This window comes from Protopterus annectens, chromosome 5.part0, assembly GCF_019279795.1.
Source record: "Protopterus annectens isolate FY-2018-M chromosome 5.part0, PAN1.0, whole genome shotgun sequence".
NCBI lineage: Eukaryota > Metazoa > Chordata > Ceratodontiformes > Protopteridae > Protopterus > Protopterus annectens.
In genome coordinates, this window is record NC_056735.1 from 1,621,208,898 (window position 1) to 1,621,232,749 (window position 23,852).

Genomic DNA, 23,852 nt, shown 5'->3' on the forward strand with positions numbered 1-23,852 from the left:
CTACTAAAAACTACAAGAAAGGCCCAGTAGAATTAGAATCCTTGCTGTATAATACTTTAACCACCTGTAATGTAGGCCCATTGGGTATATTTAAATGACCCCTTAAAGACACACCTGTGCTTCAGCTATATATCTTCTGAATGCGCACGACTTTTTGCTTTTACTTTTTTATTATAATGTCTGTTTTTCATGTGTTTATTTTAGTTTTAACTGAGTTCTAGAGCAGTGAACAAAAACTCTGATTGTGGTTTCTGATATGCTTTATAGACTGGTAATAATAATATCTTTACATGTTTGTGCTCTACCTTAGATCAGTTGTTTTTAGAGTAGGCTACAGCGCCCCTTGACACTGAATTAATAAATACATATACATACCTTTTTGAATACTATTCATGACTAGGATGATTGGCATCTCAAATGCTAACCAGAGTGACAAGTTGTTAGTACTTCTAAGCAAATTACACATTGTCCATAGTATAAGTTATGTTCATACAGAAGATTGCTCTTAAATGTACTTGGTACCAGAACACCTTTGTCTGAAAATCTATGAATAATTTTGTGGGTTTGTCATTCAACCAGAAAGCAGACTCTGTGGTGCATAAGAATTAAGCCCTAACTGATTTTCAGAGATAGTAACTCAGATGCTGGAGGAAACAGCTAAACAGAGAAAGAGAGAGAGAGAGAGAGAGAGTGAGTGACTGACTGATGACAGCTTGCCAAACTAGGTATATAGTGATAAAGAAAAAAAACTCAGTTTGAGACCTTCACACGTGCGAGTTCAAAAATGCAGCATAGTCATAAAATCCAAGAAAATTTATTGTAATCCACTCCTGCAGGTGCTTTTGTCCCTCTACACTTAATACTGGAACTTCATCAGGTTTATAGGGATAGTACAGTCTGCAGTTCTGATGATATGTCACATAGCCTAGGATGACTATACCAGGAGCATATGACTGACTCATATGCATGCTATTGCCAAGTAGTATTTTAAGCTTCTGCCAATTTATTTATTTATTTATTTACATTTGTTTACCGGGTAGTGTCCACTGGACAAAAAAGTCCTTTTTCAGTGGAGACCCAGGGAGAAAAGCTCCAATGAACATAGTTATATAATGTGTATAGAAGCGTAAAAAAGGTTACAAGTTACAAGAGATGCAGATATTACAAATAAAGGCAGTAAGAAAAACATGGTGAATAGCATAAAAAACATAGGATAAAATAAAATTACAAGCCAGTAAAAACATTGATGTAACATTTAACAATTTAATTTTTTTTTTTTAATAAAATTGTGTGAAGGGGGTGCCTTCTTCAAATGTTTTGACAGCTGCGGTCAGAGTAGTAGAGGAAAAATGGGGGGTATAAGTTAGTTTGGAGTGGAGCATGGACATAGATTTGAGGATATCGACATATATCATTACTTCATGGAACCATGCAAGGATCAGGGGCTCAGAAATGCAGTCCTTCCCTGCCAACTTAGAATGAGTGCAGGCTGCTGAGAGAAAGGTATTAGACAAGGTAATGCCACACCAGTGGCCAACCCATCTTCTCTGCTTCTAGTTGAAAGGTCCCCATTCCTGATAGCCTACCCCATAGAAATGGATTTGTTTAGGATGGTAAGACAGATACTCTCATCAGTGGAAGAGAGAGTCCCTATAGACAATAGGCTAACAGTCACTTAACGTATCATGAGGAGACCAGAAATAGAGCTGAAAGAAAAATGTCATCAGACCACATCTTGAATGTTTTGGACTGTCAAGTGAAGAAAGACGCAGTACTTTGTACTGGACATCACTTGACCATGAGTTAGATTCGGTGGACAGGATGTCAATTGCACATACTTGTGAGACCAAAACAAGCACTGAATATCTCTTCATTATGTCTGCCACAAGCTTTTGTGTGAGATGATTTTAACTCCTGCCTTGAATAAGACTGTTTCCTGACCATATGTAAGACTTCAATTACAGATGAAGTAACAGGAAATTATGCTCAGAGGGTGGTCAGTGCCTGGCATGATGTAACCCTAGATTTACTCAACAAACAGAAAAAGGTGGTCTCTAGGGCAGTGCTTATGCAGCAGTATGGACATTACCCTGGGTTCTATACTAGGGCTCCTCCTGTTTAATAAATGCATGAATGATATGCATACGACAAATAATTAGGCCTCAATAATACAATATGCTGCTGATTCAGCATTGATGGGTTCAGCCTGAAATCTTTCACATCTCCAGACTCCAAACCAGAGCGTCTGCTTACCAATAGAGATATGGCTCCAACACATGCAATTATTTCTCAAGCCCAAAAGTATAAAACTGATCCCCAACCAAAACAATGCCTGCACGCTAAACATAAACATATGCTTTGCCAACAACAACAAGACTGAGCAATTAAATCATACTGAGCTCCTTGGAGTCGTTATTGATGAAAACTTCACACTTGATCATCACATCCAAAGTACTGACTTAAAGATGAACTATAAACATGGCCTACACTACCAAGTGAAGCCATACCACACAACAGTTAGTAAAATTACCACAGCTTGATTCCTTCTACTACTTAGCTGACAATATGCTGCTTCCATTTTCACAAACTTACAATTGAGGCAATTCTCCAAACTACAGCAAAGCTATATCAAAATTACCAGATTTGCCACTAGCTGTGATACCAAACATATCTCTGCACAGTCCTCAAGCAACTGCAGTGGTTAAAATTTCTCAATCTTCTCCAATATGCCCACTTAAAAGCAGTCTTCAAAATTTTATGCCAACTATAAATGGTTGCATCTGTTGTAAATCTTCACCAGTGGCATACTCCATGTAGAAACCTCAGATGTCCTTCTATATCACTGTTACATTATTTTTCATAGAAGGGATGTCCTGACTCTCAGCCAGTATAAAAAAGCCTAAAAAAAATCTTGTATGCGCCATACATCACATTTATGGTCCCTGCACAGAACATAGGGCATAAAAGGGACATACAGATGCAACTACCTAGAACTGAACTACGCCAAAAGAGAGCTTCTTCTGCATCCAGTTGGAACATCATTTTTGCCAGTTGGTTTGAACGCCTTGTTACTGTACTGAATACTTAGCAACACCAGATAAGTGCTCTGTTGGAGTTGTTTTTTGTTTTTTGTACTTTTCTTGCTGTTTACTTTATTTTACTACCAAGAGTTCATGTCATGCAAGAAGGGAAATGTCAGTATGAGAGGCAGATTCCACATAGAGATCATCGCAAACATTGTTTTGTTTGGGTGCGTCCCACGCCTATACCTCTTGTGGTATCTTTAAGGCATTTTTGCCTAAGACACTCAGTAGCCATTTGTCTTCCCTGGCCATTTATCTTGAAAACCTGTAGCTTAAACAGTTAGTCCAGGGTACCATGGCAAAATCCTTTAACCCCAAGATACTCCTGCTAGATAAAAAGGTCAAGAAATCTCAGCCAGATCATCCCTCTAGAAGCAGGTAATAGCTCTTTAGGTCATTTGATGTCTATGTTGGATTCCTCTGCTGCGACCTGTCAGAGGCCAGCATGGATCCATCTTTACACACGTCCTCTGAGGCTTTGTAGACATCTTCTCTGGACATTGAGTGGGAACAGTGGTTATTTATCTGGGAGGGTTCTAGAGGGATTCTGAAGATATTGGTCAATGAGGAAGTTTCAGGTTCTCTTCTTGAATCTCACCAAGGGTTGGAACCTCTGGTATTTGTTAGGGCTGATGTCCCTTCTAAGAAAAGACAAAAACTGAAGCAGGTTTTGGTCTGTCCTATGGCTCCTCTAAGGGAATGGCAAGAGTTTACTCAGGGCTTGTTTTCTGCCTTAATGGCCCTAAAGCCTCCTCAAGGAGTTTCAGTACTTGATCCTCCTTGGACCTCTGCCCCTTGTAAATGGCTTAGGGAACCAGATTCCTCTGATGAGGATTCAGTGTTTGGTGAGGAGTCTTTGTCCTTTTCTTCACATATGTGTTCACCTTTGACTTATGGTTCTGAGGAAGAGAAGTCTGTTAGCTCTGAATCTCCTTTCAGGGAATTGTTTTTTGGGGACACAATTTCTAGGATGATGGAATACTTTATGTGGGATTCTTCTCGAGTATCTGATATTCAGAGAAGATATTATGACTTGTTTCAGGTGGATACTCCTAAACCATCAGCAGTTCCTCTTGTGTTGGCTACCTTGCTAGATACTTTCATTGCTGCTTCCAATTCTCCTGATTCTCAGCCTCCTGCTCCTAAGAAACCTGATAGCTTCTATAAGGTTCATGAGAATTGTCTATTTTTATTTAAATGTCCTTCTGCTGATCCTGCTGTGGTGTCAGTCTCTTCTGACAAATCTTCTAAACTTCTGCCATCTTCCAAACTTTTGCCTTCTGATAAGGATAGTAGGGCAATGGGAAGGATTGGCAAGAAAATTTACACTGCTTCTACTTTGAACTTTAAGGCTATTAATTACCAGACCCACATGATCAGGTATGCTCTGGCCTTGATTGCTAAGGCCTCTTAGGTTACCTCTGCCCTCCCTTGATTCTGATGGCAAATCCTCTGACTTATCTTTTTTTAGTTTCTGCTTCTCAAGTGGGTCACCACTGTATTAAGGGTAGCCATAATGCTGTTGACATCTCTTCTAGGGCTGTGGCTTTTGGGTCCATCATGAGGAGTTATTCTAGGCTTTGTTTCTAGTCTTTACCTGAGGACATTAGGGCCAAGTTGTTCTGTGCTTCTTTGGATAATAACCATCTTTTTTGGGACTGCTGCTGCTGACATGTTTAAGTCTCTTCAAGAGAAAGGCAAAGCCTTGCAAGACCTTAAACATATTTTTGTCTTTCATATCCCTAAGGTCCAGAGGACTTATCCTTCTAGGTCTGCTTTTTTTGCAGGCAACCCCACCAGGCCACTAAGGGCAGGAAGGGTGGGAGGCAACTCCCTCTGCTAAGGGTTCTCCAATTTCTGTAGCCCAGAAACTTCATTTATCTGATAAGCCTGCTTCTCTTTGACAATTTGCCCCCCCCCTTCTTTTACACCAGGTTTCTTTGTCCCTTTCACTCTCCCTTTGTCTTCCAAAATGTCATCTCATCACTTCAGACTCTTGGGTTCTTTCTATCATCTGTTAGAGTTATTTCATGGTATGGAAATCTCTCTCTTCTTTTTCAGGGATTCCTCAACCTCCTCTAGAGCAACTTCCTCATTTTTCCAGATGTTTTAGGGTCCCTGTTGGAACAAGGAACCATTCAATCTGTCCCCTCTTCACAACTGGGAAGGAGCTTTTATTCCAGGATGCTCCTGGTTCCTCCAAAGGAGGGCACTTGGAGACCTATTTTGGATCTCTGCCAGCTCAACACCTTTCTCGAGATCCCTCCTTTTCAGATGTTTACTCTTCAAATTCTGTTTCCTCTTTTATTACCCCAGGCTTTTCTGGTGTCCTGAGATCTGTAAGATGCTTATCTTCATATCCTTATTCACTCTCCCTTCAGGTAGTTTTTACTTTTCTCTATGTCTTCCTCTCAGTTTCAGTTCTCTGCTTTGCCCTTTAGCCTCTCTATTGCCCCAAGGGTATTCACAAAATGCCTAGGTCCTGTGATTGCCTTCTGCAGGCTTCTGGCATTCAGATTTTTCCTTATTTAGATGACCTATGCCCCCTGCCCCTTCTCCCAGTCGATTGTTGCAGGTTCTGCTGCTCACCATCTCTCTTCCTCAAAGTTTGGGGTTTAATATCAACTTCTAAAAGTCTGTTCTGACTTCCTGTCAGGGTCATGTGTATCTGGGATGCAGGATTCATTCGGTGCCAGTGTTGGCCTCTCTTCCACCCCCAAAGTTATCATCGTTGTTAGCCTTCTTTCAGTCTCTTCCTCCTATGACTGTCATATTAGCCAAGGAGTTTCTTCAGGCCCTGGGATTCATGGCCTCTTCTGTTCCGAAGCTTCCTCTTGCCAGACTGCATATGTGGAAGCTTCAATGGTACCTCAAGTCATTGTCACCCTCTGAGTTACAATAAGCATATCTTCTTTCCTGTCTCAAGAAAAAAATTTGAGTGGCAGATTCATCAGTTCACTCTCAACCCAGGTCAGCCCTTTCAGCCTCCAGTCCCATCTCAAGAGCTGTTCACCAATGCCTCAAACATGGGGTGGGGAATTCTCTTGGTCATCTGAACGTTCAGGGTCTTTGGCCTCCCCATCAGAAATCAGACCAAATCAACATCAAAGAGATGAGCGCTCTGATTCTGTCCCTTCAGGTTTTCACCCCATGTTCTCTCCAGGCCCCTTGAAGGTGTACAACTCATATGACATAAATGGTCTCACTACCATCTTGTAGACTTTCCCTTTCACTCTTACTGGTACCTGTTTGTCAGAAATCACTCCTGACACTCTACTTCCACCAACTCCACCCTGCCTGCACTCTCTTCTTCACCTCTCTTCAACACTCACCATTACTCTGAGCTGTTGATCCCAAGTATTTAAACTCATCCACCTTCATCAACTCTACTCCATGCATCCTCACCATTCCTCTGTCCTCCCTCTCATTCACACACATATATTCTGTCTTAGTCCTGCTGACCTTCATTCCTCTCCTCTCTAGAGCATATCTCCACATCTCCAGGGTCTCCTTAACATGTTCCCTACTCTCACTACAAATCACAGTCATCCACAAACATCATAGTCCGTGGGGACTTCTGCCTGATCTCATCATGTCAACCTGTCCATCACCATTGCAAATAAGAAAGGGCTCAGAACTGATCCTTGGTGTAATCCCACCTCCACCTTGAATGCATCCATCATTCCTACCACAGACCTCACCTCTGTCACACTGCCCTCATACATATCCTCTACCACTCTTACATACTTCTCTGCCACTCCCAACTTCCTCATACCATACCATAACTCCTGTCTAGGTACCCTGTCATATGCTTTCTCTAAGTCCACAAAGACACAATGCAACTTCTTGTGACCTTCTCTATACTTCTCCTTCATATTTACAATGAAGTGGTATGTCACCAAGCAGGGAGCACAAAATCTTACCTCATCTGCAGGATGGTGCCTCAGGCTTAGGAAGTGGCTCTTACTTATCAATTAACTCTTCAGACAGTATACATTCCCTCAGAACACAACCTAGCAGCAGACTTTCTGAGCAGGTCCAAAACACAGGCTCATGAATGGATGCTTCATAGAGACGTGTTTCTGGACATTGTCCATTGGTGGGGTATTCCTCGAGTAGATCTTTTTACCTCCCCTCTGAACAGGCAGCTTCCTCTCTTCTGTTCCAGAGTACTATGCCATCTGGCATGGAAGACAGGCACCCCTTCCTTTCCACAAAGGGGATGTTTCTTTATGCTTTCCCTCCTCTTCCTCTACTTCCAAGTGTGCAGAAGAATCAGCTAGACTCCCCAAAACCTTGCCAGTGACTCCCTTTTTGGCTGAGACAGCATTGATTCCCCCCTTAATGCATCCTGCCAGGGGTAATCATCACAAGTTACCTCACCAATTGGATCTCCTCACATAGGACAAGGGGTCTCTCATCCATCCCCACTTGTCCACTCTGCAACTGACACTGTGGGTGATGAGGTTTTGATCCCTTTCATGCACCTCTTTTCTGAAGACATGCTCAGGGTTTTACAGGAGGCAAGGAATCCCTTATCCAGAAAATCTTATGTCCAAATGGAAAGAATGCTGGTAATCAGGACTCTTTTTCAGTGAGGGCCCCTCTGGTCCTCTTATTTGTGTGAGTTGCTCCAGTCTGGCTTGGCCTATTCTTCTGTGAAGGCCACTTTGTCAGCCATTTCTGCTTGTCTGCCCTTAAATCCTCCCTTGACGTCTTGTTTTGAGGTCAAACAATTTCGTAAAGGCATACTGCATATTAGGCCTCCAAGGAAACCTATTCCTCCTCCTTGGGAACATTAATATTGTTTTGCAAAAATTGATTCAAGCTCCTTTTGAGTCTGCAGATTCTGCTTCTTTGCAACATTGTACCTGGAAGACTGTTTTGTTGCTGGGTCTTACTTCTGCTTGGAAGGTTTCTGGGCTCCAGGCCCTTATGGCCATTCCTCCTTTTTTGTTTTTTTCACAGGGACAAAGTGTCCCTTTGTACTAATACATATTTCATGCCCGATGTAGTAAATGAGTTATCCTTGAATCAGTGAGTACAACTCACTTCCTTTTTCCCTTCCTCTCAACCTGTAAGTGAGGGGGTATTGCATACCTTGGATTTGCACAGACAGCTCTGGTATTATTTGGATAAAACTGGGACTATTTGTAAGTCTAATCAGTATTTTGTTTCCTTTCATCCCAGGTCTTTGGATTTGGCTGTTTCTAAGCAAACCATCTCCTCCTGGATATCTAAAGTACTTTATTTTTGTTATTCTTTTCATGGCAAATCTCTGTCTGCTTATATTAGAACTCATTCCACTAGGGCTGTTGTTTCTCCTGGTGCCTTCTTCAAGGGGTTAGACACCAGTTCCATCCTTGAAGCTGCTACTTGGTCTTCAGTGCATACCTTTACTAAGCATTATAAGTTGGATATGGTTTCTACGGTCAGAGCAGGTTTTGCTGAAACCATTTTATGTGGGTTTGTTGAGGGCTGTCCTCAGCCTTCTACTGCCTATTCTGTTTCTTGAGCTTTTTTACTCTCCCTTCTATGAAGAATACTACAACAGTGCTATAGAAGAACATAGTACAGTTATGTAAAATCTTGCCATAACAGTAGATGTCCCTCTCTTCACTGTTGCAGTATTCACTCCCACCCTCCCACCGCCTGTTGTCTGTTCTGCATTTTTTTTTCCTTCTGGATGAGCATGGACTTCTTTGTCCTACGGCGACTGTTCTCTTCTGGAGCAATTCATTTCTAGGTAGTTGCATCTGTACATTCCTTTTATGCCCTTTGTTCTGTGCAAGGAGCATAAATGTGAAGTACGGCACATACAAGATCTTTTTTAGGCCTTTTCATACAGGCTGAACATCAGGCTACCCTGGGTTGGACATTCCCCTCTATGAAGAATACTACAACAGTAAAGAGAAGGACATCTACTGTTATAAGATTTTGTACAACTGTACTGTCTAAGGATCATCTTGTAGCTCAAACTCACAAAGCCAGTAACAGCTATGGTAGGAAGATGATCCAATGCTCCTGTCCCCAGTTTAGAGAGAGGTCTTTCACTTAAAACTGCTGTGAAGTGAAGTCTAACCAAGATAATGAGTTCCTCCTAAATGCCTTTAAGTAGGTATATAGGTTCTCTATGTGGTAGTTTTGTTTTTAAGTGTGGGCAATATCCCAGTTTTATATTGTGTTTATGAGTAGAGTAGACCTGTTTTGAATAGACAGCCAATCCAAATCTGTCAGGAGGTCACACAACTTGTAGTACAGAAACAGTTCAAACAGTCATGTTGCAAATGATCTGTGTTTGGAAACAAACCTGGACCACCACCAAAAATAGTCCAAGAGGAATAAAGCTGAACAAAATTTCAGCCTGCTGTTTTATCTCTTGGAAGACTGGGGAGTTTATGATACACTGCTGACATCTTGGGGGCTTGGTGTGACTGACAATGTAAAACTCACTTAGTGCAAGCCCCCATCTTGTGTAGGTGCATTGGGTGGTAGTAAGAAGTCATCCTTTTGTGGCACCCCTATATGCATGTCAGGGGAATGCCTAAAGGAAGGAAATGCCCTCCTTGTCAGAGTGCTGAGAGCTACATTACACAGCCAGGGATACAGCTGCTTACAGTGCAGTATGAAGTGAAGACCGACCATTAAAACAAACAAACAAGCCAACAGATGACACAGTGACAGAGAAGAAGGTCAGGAAATCTGACACGGAGAAACAGAGCTCCAAGAAAGGCAGTATGGAGAGCGTCAGGAGTGGGCAGTCTTTCCAAAAAAAAAAAAAAAAAAAAGAAAGAAAGAAAATAAATGGCTGCTGCACATAATCATCCCATTGGTGATTCACTGCCTGGTAATCTCAAATGGAATGGTTAACTGTTATGTGCAATGAGGACTGCTATGAGAGAATCAGAGTTTAAGTTCATGGGAAATAGTGTGCTATACTTAGATAAAGTGGATCTTACTGTAATGTTGGCCACCAAGTTGAATCAGACTTCCTGCAAAGAGATGCCTTCCCTCAGTTTGCCAAAAAAAATAATAAAACATAAAAAAAATATATATTTTTATTTATACATGCAGAAACTAATGGCTGACTTTATTGTTCCAAGAGCTCTGTGCACACTTTCTGCTATTGTACAATTTTATACAAGTGTGAAAAATATGCATTAGTACAATGATTGTCCCACACATAATTTTGCATAGTACATTTATGCAATATTATAATATGAAATCCTATTTTTAATGAAAAGAATCAGATAAATATTTAATGTCAGATTCTGAAGCAAAACCTGCTAATCATATTCAGCTTAAATGCAAAAATAGTCACATACCTTTTTCCTATTACAGCATGTAGTAAACACAGATTTCTTTCATTTTGGTGTAACCCTGATAACTTGTTTCAACTTGTGGAATTTGTTGCCATTAATATGCAGGACAATTATCTAACTTGCTTTTTGTAACACTCTGCATTATTGCTAATGCATTATCTAAAGGTCTGAAAGTAACATTTAGTGTCTTATTTATTACTTATTCTCATTTTTTTATTTTAACTTTGTTTCAGAAGTGACTGCTGCAGAAAATTCATTTCCTCTGGCATTTCCAGATCTAGAACAAAATTTACAGGTACTTTTAATTTTATAAAGCAAATTTTGCATATCACTATAATGATGTTAATAAATGTGAGGTGAGTTTAATTACTATGATAAAGACATTGTGGAGTGTTCCATGAGTAGTTATCTATGCTCTAAAAAGAATATGCTGCTGCTGTTAAATGCACCCATGCAGGTTCTGCAGAAAATGCACTTACCTCACTTCTGTCTAAAGGTATCCACAACACCCACTCCTCTTCTAGAAATAACAAGGTAAAAAAGGCATTTATTGCATCTGAGATTTCAGGACATAATGAAGCAAACTTTGACAGGGGATATAGAATAAGGTATCTAGTCACACCACAGATTACTATAATTCAAGATTTAAGTCACAACTGCAACTGTAGATGGTGACTTACCTGATAAACCCTAAGAAACTGAAATTAAAGAAACATTTTTATTAAAGGTCAGTTGAAGTTGTTACATTTAAATTTGCTTTTTTGAAATCTAGCTACAATCTGTTATTTTTGAAAACTGCAGATGAATGAATGATGTTTTTTCAGAAATGCAAGTACTTTGCTAACACTTATCAACTGCTTTGTCCTGCCAGTATGTCTGTTGTTCAGCTTGTACTTGCAGATCCAGTATTTTCAGTTTTATTCACCATGTAAGCAATTTCTTTTTTCTCTTTTTACATTTGGAACAAATACAATGTGCTTCCATTTCTACCAACTGGAAGACCACTTTGAGTGTATACAGGTGCTTCTGTGAATATTTGTTTCTTTGTTACTGTTGTATAGCTATTAATATGAATGCATTCATGTTTTTCTCCTGCCTATACTATTTATAGGCATTTTACATGCCATCTATCCCTGTCCCCTTCTTGCAGATATATAACATAGGGCACTTTATTCTTTTCTTTCGAGTTGACTTACTCACACTCTATGCCAATTTTGTTTTCATTAGTATAACCTTCACTCTGCATACACTCATGGTGATGTAGTTCATAGAATGGTCCATAGAACTAGACTCACCATGTCATATGTAATCATGCAGTGGTTAACAAAACAACAATACTATCTTTTTTCCACGAGCCCATTCTATTTTTCTTACTTTTGTGAAAATCTCTTCCTATTAGTATATTTATTTGTTTGTTAATTGGCAACAAGTACAAATAAGAATTCACTTTTTCAGTGGAGTCCTGGTGGAAAAAACTCCAAGAGATAATTCAGATGTCTTCTTTTTTTGGCTTTTTCCTGGTTAGGGGTCACCACAGTGGATCATCTGTCTGCACATGATTGGCAGTGGAGTTTTACAGTGTCGAGTTGCCAGCCCGGTGCCCAACCTTCCACAGAAGGCACAAACCTGCACACACTCACACCTAGGGCCAATTTAGAGTGTCCAATTCACCTACTGCATGTCTTTGGGATGTGGGAGGAAACTGGAGCACCTGGAGGAAACCCATGCGACCACAGGGAGGACATGCAGATTCCACACAGAAAGCACCGCAGCCGAGGATTGAACCAGAGAACCTCTTGCGGTGATGTGGCAATGCTAACCACTGCACCACCGTGGCCACCCCCTTTCAGATGTGTAGAATGAATATCAAAATAACTGCAAATTAAGGCATGGTACATAAGAAATCGTACATAATAACAGTCAGACTTGGTTTCATAGAGACACTGCACTTCATCTTAAGCCTTGAGCAGCTAAACATTAATATGAGGTGAGACAGGAAGGTTTTAAATATCAAGACAAATACATATATCCATGTTAGTGCATGTAGCTGTGCTGCAGAATTCATAACTGAGCCATTCAGTAATGATACAAGTAAACCTAGCCGTGCAATGAAACTGAAGCAGATACAGACATGTCCTGAAATTCATTCATATAAGTACAAGCCACAGATTATACAGGAGAAGTGCACTACATTGCATGAGCTTGAGAGAACATAAAACATGAACTCAGACTAATATATCCCAGTATAAAGCCGTGCCTGTATTAGTTAAAGTGCATGGAATAGTGCATCCCAGAGCTGGACAGTACCAAGTGCAACAGAAAATTAGTGGCCATACAGTATTTGCAGCTGCACTGCTATGGTGTTCATATATTTGGTCATCTGCTTAAAGCAAAAAAAGGAAAGAGAAGGGTATACAGGAAAGTAGGAAAAATATGGGAAGAGCAAGCAAAGCTTCTCAGTAAAGGACAACATAGAAAACTGTGCAGGATGGAGGGTGGGCAACTTTTTATGCAGGAACAGGGACACACTTTTACATTATATACAGATAAAGGAAGAGGAGGGAAAGGAGAAATGGAATTTGGGAAGGAGAAGAGGTAGGAAACAGGATAGAAGCATAGAGACATACACAGAATAGCACAGTCAAGCAGGTATTAAAGTGTACATGCTAGTACAGGCAGACATGGAGTGGATGGAGACTGACAGATAATAGACAAATTGTGATGGGGAAGGTTGGATAATGCAAGAAGTATGGGGTAGGACAGAAAAGGAAGGGTACAAACATGGCTGGGGAGTGGGTGGGGTATGAGGGTCTGTATTACCTTATCTTAATATTGAATGGCTTTTGATCGAACTGTAAAAGTCAAAAGGTGAAAGAAATCACTAGCCCTACCACCAACTACACACTAATCTAAACATTACAAAGTGGGGGGGTTTTGCACCCCACCCCCCCCTAAATAAATATACCAACTCTGAGATCACACTACAGTGGGGTAAAGGGCAAACTCACAAGGATGACCAAGCGGTTTCTTTCCCAGGGAAAAAATCCGCTCATTCATGTTTTCACTATTTTTAGCTTTCAACTTTTACGGTTCGATCAAAAGCTGTTTAATTTTACGGCTTTTCAATAACGTAATACAGACCCGGGGGTATGAGCAGCTGGTATTCTGTCTCTCAACCCACCAGATGAATATTATAGGAATCCATCATCATGTGATGGATTAGGGTGGCTGGTGACATAGCCCAAAACCTCTCCTGAAGGTCTGATTGCAGGGGCTGGCCATTCAAGCAAATCATCAGGCCAGTCTAGGCTGTATGTATATTACCAATAACCTCAGTACCTCCACAAAGTAATTTCTGTCATTCAATATGCTGATGATGCCTCTCTCATTTGCTCTGCCCCCTCCATTAAGAAACTACAAGATAAAAATCAAAATGCCCTGCAAGATATAGAAAACTACCTATCTGACCATCAACTCATTAAACCATAACAAAACTAGGCTTATGGTCTTCAGCTGTACTAGTGCAAAAAGCACCCCATCCCCTCTCACTATCTATTCCTCTAATGGAACAACAACCGAACCAGTCAAGCAAACTAAACTTCTAGTTGTTACAATAGACAACTGTCTAAAATTCGATAAACATATAACACTAACAATCAGAAAAAGTCCATATAAAACTTGGTGCACTCTACAGGGCAAAACCCTATCTAAATAACTACGACAGAATATCAACAGCCAGATTCTACCTATCCACCCTACTTTACTGTTTCCAAATCTTTACCAGCCTACGTAAACCAGATTTGCACAACCTGAAACTTGTTATAACAAAGTAGTCAAATTAACCTGAAACCTACCACACAATTTACATCACTGTTCCGCTCTTCACCATCTTAACTGGATTGAACTACTCAACTTACCATCTCCCAACCAGCTAATAATCACTCATAAAGTCATCTACAAATCGGAAAATTGCCCCGCTCTCTGACCTTGTACAACCATATACAAACCTTAGGTCCCTTAGATCATCTGACAAATTAATGCTCAATGTAACTAAATCTCTCAGCTATCATGGAAACTCCTTATATTCCTTTAAAATAGCCAAAACCTGGAACTTTCTTCCTCAGCATATTCTAATTAATCCGATACTCACAATTTCAAACCACTACTAAAAGAATATTACTCTAAACAGGGGCTAGGTTCCTGCACATCTCCAGGCTAATCTCACTTCTCTCTACACTCTCCTCTTCTCTACTCTCAATAGGCTACCTTCTATCACTAGCATAAACTCTGTTCTATGAGATTATTGGTCCCTATTTGCTTGTGACTGTTTCATAAGAAAAAAAATTATAAGTGTTCTACCTGAATTTTGATTACTGTGTACTGCTTAGATGTATCCTTTAGAATATAAATAAATCTTAGGGTGTATATTTAACTATATAAGTAAATGCTTAGTGTTTTTTTTTCATTATGTGACTGTAAATCATTATGCAAATGCATTTTTGGAGTTTTTCTCCCTGGGTCTCTGCTGAAAATGGGCTCCTGGCCCAGTCGGACACTACCCGGTAAACAAATGTAAAATAAATAAGTATATGTATGTATATGTTTACATGTGTGTGTGTGTGTGTGTGTGTGTGTGTGTGTGTGTGTGTGTGTGTGTGTGTGTGTGTATGTATATATACATAGGTCTACTATATTTGGTCAAATTCCATTTGGTCGAAAATATTATATATATGTGCATATGGGTCTACTGCTTTTACTCAAATTCCATTTGGTCGAAAATGATTTCAGGCAGCCCACTTCACTGAAACCTCACTTGACTGAAAGCACATTTGGTCGAATTACATTTGGTCGAAAATGGAATATAGCCCCTGCCCCACTGCAGTGAGACCCTGGAGTGAGAATATAAAGTTAGGAGGGGGGTATGGGTGGCATAGCCCACCACATTTTGTAACCAGTTTTTACTGATGTTATATGTTTTAATGTATTTTTAAAGGATACACATGTTTATAATAGTACATCAACTGCAATTATGTGGGGGCTACTCCCCCCACACCCCCCAATGTGGGGGCTGTGCCCCCTACCCCCTAACTTTATATCCTCACTCCAGGGTTGCACTGCAGTGGGGCAGGAGCTATATTCCATTTTCGACCAAATGTGCTTTCAGTCAAATGAGGTTTCAGTGAAGTGGGCTGCCTGAAATAATTTTCGACCAAATGGAATTCGAGTAAAAGCAGTAGACCCATATGCACATATATATAATATTTGTGTGTGTTTGTGTGTGGGTGTTTTCTTTCTAAGTTAGCTTTATTTGACATTTGTTTAGTTGATCCCATTTGGTCGACTGTCGTCAGGTGTGCAAAATCGCACAATTCTTGAAGTAGGGGAATTTGCCCTTTCCCCGATATTGTGGATTCTCAGAGTTAATATACATAATTAGTAGGAAAGGTGGAGGGGTGCAGGGGAGGCTTACTTCCCTGCAAAAAACAATGTTTTTCATCTGTATTTGTAGTTTGAATATTGCATGTGCTGAAGTTCTGTCTCAGTACATGCATGTTAGTGTGTTGATGTTTGCTTTGTTGACTTTTGAGGTCAATGTATGGGTTACTCAATGAACATGAGTATATATTATATATATATATATATATATATATATATATATATACACACACACACACACACACACACACACACACACACACACACACACACACACGCGTGTGCAGATTGCTCTTTCCACCACAGCTTCCACAAATACAATACAGATTAGAGACCTCCTAGTGAGGGGCCAGATGCCTCTCCAGCAAGGCGCTCACAATTTCATCACCCTCGTACATCTCAGCTACAGCCTCAGTTGGAGCGGTACGGCACAGAAATTCCTAATGAGCAAATCAGTTGTCTAGAACTGCAGTGAGGAGACAAAATAACTATAAATACATCTAAATTGATATTGGACTGAATATATTTAGTACACGTCAGTACTTGTGAAGGGAACTAAGTGTGGCTGGCTGAAAGCTTCTGCCTCATGTGGAAGGCAACACAATTGATGTCATACTTTGCTCATGTTCAAAGCGAAAGGGTACATGACAAAACTGTTAACAACTGTTTAAGTAAGGTGCTAGAACAATAGGTACCATCCCAAAGTTATGACTTATTAGCTGTGAGATGGGCAGCAAAAAAGTGGGTGCTTCCTGCATATCCATAAACATACTTAAGCAGAACATGGACAGTCATACATTAGGACACACCAGGTAGTATGAAGTCACCATAAGATGATACAGCAAAACCCCACAATAGTAGGAGATGTCCCTTTACATGTCTGTCACCTTTAATGTGATCTTATGGCCTTTATAGTCTATGTGTTGACTTGCTTTAGTCAGTGCAGCAATCATGTGCCTGCACACATGTATCCCCCCAACATACAAGGGTAGGGTAATATCACTGGCAGTTACCAAGCTAACCCTAAATGTTGGCACCAGAGATGATTACTTTGTCCTTATACATACATGTTGTGTATATTCTCATAGCTTTTCCTACATATACTTTTATGGGGATCTATATTATAACATCGAAAACTACAAAGATCGAATGTTATAATATAGAACCCTAAACATCGAAATCCGCAAACATCAAACAGTCAGAATAGCAATTTTTTTCCCAGGGGAAAAAAATCGCTATTCCGAGAAACATACACACAACATAAACACACACAAAAAACAGCAATCCACACACATACACTTAAAATCCTTCACCTAAACTAAACTTTACATACACTACTAGCTATCCACTTACCTTAACCCAACCCTAACCCTAAGGTCTGCCACTATTGCACACTCACCTCACCCGTGCCCTAACCCTAACTCACCTAACCCAACCCCCAACCCTAACCTACACACAACCGCACACTTACCTGACCCGCTCCCTAACCCTAACTCACCTAACCCACCCCCTATCCCTAACCTACACACAATCGCACACTTACCTGCACCTGACCTGTAATGTTCCAACATATCAAATGCTGAAAACAGTGAAGCCACAGCAACGGCCCACTGAATTCTTTCCCTGGGAAAGAATTCAGTGTCCTGCACCTTCGCTGTTTTCAGCGTTCAACTAAACTGGTTTGATATTATAACATTCGAACTTTATAAAATTCTATGTTATAATATAGACCTCTTTTATGGCATACCACCATAGTTGTTGCTTTGATTATAATATAGTATAAGTAAGTTATCCCTTTGTCTGTAGCTGTCATTTGACAAGTCCCAGCAATATACCATCTGTAGTTTGGTGTCATGTGTTTACAGGTGTCTGCATATCCAGAAAATGAGGTAGCTGTGAAAGGTTGCACATTTTCATTCCTGCTGAAAAGTATATGTTGATAAAGCACTTAGGACACATGGAGGGCACCTGTTGAGAACAGGGGCTGCTGACCAGCATTTTTAAATGGTCAATTGTAGCAAGCATAGGTCCATGAACATAATCTAACATTACAGCAGTGTCACAAGCATGCTACTGATATGCTAAGCTATGCCAAGGCAAAGACACACCCCATAGCAGCTGAGAAGTTGAAGAGAGGAGTGCCACATGGCAGCAGAAGGATAGCAGAGCCAAAGGAGTTTTTGTGTCTCTGCAGGGTGACAATGGCTCTGAGTACCTCCATTGAGAAGAGGACACTGAATTTAGGATGGACCCATCCTCACTTGTCTTGATGGATAATGTATCAGGTTAGTACCTCTTTCACCATATTTCTGAACATTAGCACTACAAGTAGAGACTGTAGGGTGACAACAGCAAATGCTGACTATTTATTGTTATAGGCACAATAGGTATTTAACCACATCATGACTGCAGCAAAGGTAAGTTTGGATTGTATGGCATTATATGGTATGCCTTGCATGGACACCCTTAGCATGCATGCCACAGGGGCTTGGTTTTTACATAACTACCAGTGCTCACACCACTGCATCCTTTGCTGTGTATTCACAGGCCACAGTGACACCTGTAGAGACTGGGACATGATAACAAGCTGATGTTGGCAACTGTGAAGGCACTGATAATGACAAGACACAGGTACCTGAGTCACAGTCTGATGATACGGTGGCACTGCATGTCTCCCTCCAGAGTGTGACAATTGAGGCTGATGTGGCTTCAACCACAAGTGAACATAAAGCTGGTCAGTCTGAGTACTCACCATCCCCAGTGGGAAGGAATTTTTCTTGGCTTTAATTATCAGAGAAGCTCCCTCAGTGTGGTTTCAGTAGTGACAGCAGCAGATAGGCGCACTAGATCTGAAGTGGACATACCCACCATGCCCAATCTCAGGACATGTCACATATGGCTCCTGACATGTTATCAGTCATTATATGTGCTGCATTATCATGTAGATAAAATGTCCAGCATGGACTTCATTACCATACTGTATGCCATCTGTCAGGACATGGAAGATTACCCAAACAGTAATTTTTGATCTTATGAAGTCTACGGTGACACAAACCACTCCCTTGTCAGCCTGCATGTGGAGTATTGTTAGTGCCACCATTACTGCTCTCACTGGAAGTATTGTCTCAAGTTGGGCTAGGTGGGTCACAGGGGTGGCTAATGAGTACATATTTATCACCTGTGTCTGAATGAGCATAACACTCTGCCAATACTCACTGTGGGTAGCCATGATACTCAGTTTCCAGTGGCAGGGCTCTTTGCAAGTAGACTCAAATCACATCAAATTCCCACAGCTGCGCACCATCTCTGTCATGGGAGACCCCAAGTCTAAGTGCAACTTGCCAGAATAGTAGCCACAGATCATGGTCACATAGTGAAACCCCAGCTACATTTCAGGAGGGAATTGTCTCGGACACAGAGTACACATCACCTGAGGACTCTCATTTATGTATCAGGCCATGGTCAAATAATGGGGTATTCCCACTGCAGGATGAAATTGTACATAGGAGTCTCATGGTGAAGGGCTCTCTATTCTATCAGCACATAAAACCATGGCAACAATGTCAGACCCCACCCCATCACAGCAGGAAAATATCACATTACCTTGCCAATCCATCTTAGACTCTTGATGTTTCTCCTCTCAGTGTGTGCAGACACATATGTATCAGTGTGTCTCAAAGAACCTGCACACTTGATGATGGCTGTGACCCAATCCACCCTCCTTCTCTCTGATGCACTGATCATCACAGCTTGGCATTTATATTTCATGCATATGCATCATGTTTGATCTATCTGACACTGCAATATCATCGTGGGCTCATTGGGACCCATAATTCTGCACTAGGTGTCACCACTTCATCTGTGCTTCTATGTACTGTGCTTGCTGGTGTCTGGAGAGTGATTGCGCTGTAACTTCCTGTTGCTGTTTCACCACACTCTCTCTCTGTATGATGGTATTCATCTATTGTCTACACTGGCCATCTGCATGCATGGTTCGTCATTACCAGCATCCAGAGGCTGATGGTATCCAGCATCATCTGCAAACAGAGTATGAACACGTGTGTGGAAGTTGCTGAATTTGGGCAGACTATAAATGTAGATCTAAATGACCTATACATTAACATACATATATAGCAATTATATTTTTAAAGCCAACATCTGTTTGCAAACATTTTTTTAAAGAAATTTTAAGAGCCTGTTTTAGATGTGTATCTTAGGGTATATGGAAGCTTATTTCAAAGTTTTCCATGGACTGTATTCAAAAATTCTTTTAGTGATTACCAGATTAAGTTGTCCCATTATCTTGAGGTTACCAGAACTAAAATTGCATGAATTGACTGGTTACTATGGAAACAATAAGAAAAGATACTGGGAAACTATTGACGATAGCAAAAAGCACTTAGCCAAATCTTCTACCACATGAAACAAATTGGAATATTGCTCATAAATTCAACTCACACTTTAACAGTAGTATCCTCAGCAGTAAAAACACACCTGATATATACCTCACTATATAGATAATACCACTACAACTTTCTCACTTCAACCATTTCCAACTAAAATAATTCAAATACTCATCTCTCAACTAAAACCTACAACTTTAGCATCTGGACATCTTCTAGGACAATACTTAAAATTGTCCACTAAAGACATCGCCAACCCAATATGAACATTCATCAGTATGTTCACTTCGGAATTTTATGTTCCTAAACCATAAAAAAGCATACTTTTTCCAATACATAAAAGGAGAAAATCAGTGGAAATGTCTATTTATAGACCCATAACCCTACTCTCTATATTATCAAAAATTTTACAGCTGCATCTACTCCCAACTACTAAAATATTCTCTATAAAATAAATGACTGTGCTCTATCTAATGTAGCTTTCATCCTACACATAGCACCACCACGGCTCTTCTTTCACAGTATACTCAATCAACTTAAGAATGAAGGGAAACTGGTCACTTCTATATTCCTGACCCTGACAAAAGCATTTGACACAGTCTCTCATCATAAACTACTACAAACATTATTTGATCTAGGCCTCTCCAATCCTACAGTAATCTGGTTTAAAATGTGAGACAAGTCAGTGTGTCAGATGGCAAATGTTCTACTCATCCTTTATTTCCATATCCATGGGAGTTTCCCAGGGCTAAATCATAGGTTCCTCTCTCTTCAATGTCTTCTTAAATAACCTGTATATTGCTGCTGCTGGACTGGGCCGCATTGCACAATATGCAGATGACTCCACTCTAACCTGTTTGGCATCCACCATGTCCTCTTTACAAACTATTCCACAAGTCACACTTCTCAACTGAAGCTGTCTTCTGTAAGTCTAACCTTCTTCTGAATACAAACTAAAGTAAATTACTACTCTTTTCTCCAAACTAGTGAGTGTGTTAGTCCTAAAAACAGATTCCCTATAACATCGGCACAAAATACTCCCCTTGAAATAATCTCTCATACCAAACCACCAAGAGTAAAACTCAACATACACACCCATAATGCTATTAAAACATGCAAAAGTAGGTCTCCTCTATAAAACATCTCCTTACCTCAGCTCACAATCATCAAAATGACCCCTCTGACCTATATTCTGCCATCCCTCTCCAATGTCTCATTTCTACTCAAAAATATCAATATCTCCGTTATGCTTATACTGGAAAAAATGTTATAATAAAATTGTGAAATATGCAGCTAATCTTCCCAGCTAAATGCATTATTGTTTAGCACTCAAACATCTCAAATGAATGTAATTACACAGGTACCTGAAATACAGTCAGCTCAAAGTAGCCTATAGTACATTATATCACTCTAATAAAGGTGAAGTTCTAAAGCCAGTAATGAAATGATACTCCCCCAGACTGCTCAGATCCAAACACAATCCTCAAATTCCTAAATCAAAGAACAAGCATGGTGAAACTATATACCCCGCAAGTAGCCAAAAACTGGAAAGCTATCCCATATGATCTATGGCAAAAAAGTCCAAAACATTTGACAACAAAACATAGGACACTCTCCATAGGTCTTAAGCTATGATCCTGCCAATCTTCTCCAGATTAAATACAATTTCAGTAGCATCCTCCCATAATTCTCTTTCCATGCCTTCCCTCTACTGTAAAGCTAATTGACTACCAATTATATACACAGTACATGGGTCTTACAATTAGACAAACAGATCCTTTTGCACTGATTTATAAAGTTTTGCTTCCCTTTTTGCCAGTGATATCTGAAGTATATTCTATTGAAAATGAAAACTCTAAAAACACAATAGTCAAAATGCTGTAGACAGGAGTGATGCAAACAACAGAATATAGATCCTAAGGATCGACTGTGGAGCACTGAACATCATATGATCACCCATTTCTTCTGCATTTTACAATACTGTTATGTGTATCGCATTGCAAACTGTACTCATTTGTTATAACTTGCATCATCAATCATGTTAAATGTGTTTATTCTGCTATAGTTTGGATTGTCAACTTTATAAAATTGTGAAGTTTTTCTTCCCAGGCCTCCTCTGAAAAGGGGCTTCTAAAAGGCCTAGTCAGATTTTACAGATAATCAATTGCTAATAAATAATAATAAAAAAGCATGTTCACACAGAGTAGTGTACAATAGTCATTTAATCTGTTGTTACACACTGTTCTAAGACTTAGACAGACATACAGACTTTTCCACATCAAACAGAATAACTCCCAAATCATTCAATAAACACTTATCTGTAAAAATAATCAGTCATTGTCTTCCAATCCAAGATGCAATTAATCACTTAAATGCTCATTAAAAGATTGCTGTAAAAACAATATGCATTAAGTATACATGAAATGAAGTATTAACACTGTGCAAAGAAAACACCACAATAAAAACATCAGTAGTGAATGTACATACAAAAAGGCAGATATGGAAACGATAAGTACAAATAAAAGCAAAGGAAACATGTCATTCATTTCACTGGTTAACCATCCTCTAAAAGTCCCATCCCTCCAGTATCTACTTCAACCCTATCTCACCACCAGACCACTATGATCCAGTAACAAAAATCAATTACAGGTTACTAGAGCCAATAACAGTGTTGGAGAAGTACTATTCTCCAGCGCTATAGCCAAATTATGGACCCCCCCCACAATAACCTCTCTACCATCATGCACCCACTTCAAAGCTTTACTTAAAGCGCACCTGAAAACATGCTGGCTATGCCCTTGTAACTCTCCCCTCTAACTTCTCCCACTCCATCTACCCTCTACCTCTCTTCCACCCCACAAACTACCTTTGATTACAGCAAGCTCTGATACTTCCATGCCTATCTACTTATTATATGGCAGTAACTTCTTATTATAACAATTGTTAATATCTGCTATGACTTCGTGGATAGAACAGATGCTAGTTATCTAATGAATGTACTATGTTCTTCATCTGTAACTATGTTTGTAATATTTTAATTGCTAGGATTCTTCATCTGTAACCATGTCTGTAATATTTTATTTTGTGGAGCTTTTCTCCCCGGGCCTTCGCTGAAAAATGGACTTGCGTCCAGTCGGACATTCCCGGTCAACAAATGTAAATAAATAAATAAATACATTTCAGAATTTTAAACATAAGTATGCTTTAGATACTGATATAGATATTGACCCTAAGAAGGGGCTAGCATTAAACATTATTGGTCAAGCTCACATACTAATAACCGATATGAAAATCATCTCCCCTATGGGCAGGCATATCAACATCCCCTCCTTTAAGTTTTGGTTCAATGTGACCAATCAGTCACAAAAATGTATATTTTTAACTTATCAGTTTTTATTGAATGCTTATATAAGGAATAACTACTGGATTTGGAAGGTAGACATAGCTCTGATGCCTTCAATACTAACATTAACAGAATTACTTCACTGGTGCTCAAGCAGAGATTTAAATTGCTGTCTATCCTATTAACAAAAACAGAACACTGAGAGATTCAAACTATACATGACTGGGGTGATGCTAAGAGTAGCATCAGCAATAGCAGAGCAGCA

The 23,852-nt window shown here is 39.9% G+C and overlaps 1 protein-coding gene across 2 annotated transcripts in view; it reads left to right on the forward strand.

The window, feature by feature from the left end:
• Nucleotides 1-23,852, forward strand: part of MAP3K7CL (MAP3K7 C-terminal like) — a 585,495-nt gene that overhangs the window by 340,930 nt on the left and 220,713 nt on the right. For both annotated transcript variants that reach the window (XM_044071398.1, XM_044071400.1), the window contains exon 3: nucleotides 10,639-10,700. In XM_044071398.1, coding sequence (XP_043927333.1) covers nucleotides 10,639-10,700 — 62 coding nt within the window. The remainder of the gene's footprint in view (nucleotides 1-10,638; nucleotides 10,701-23,852) is intronic.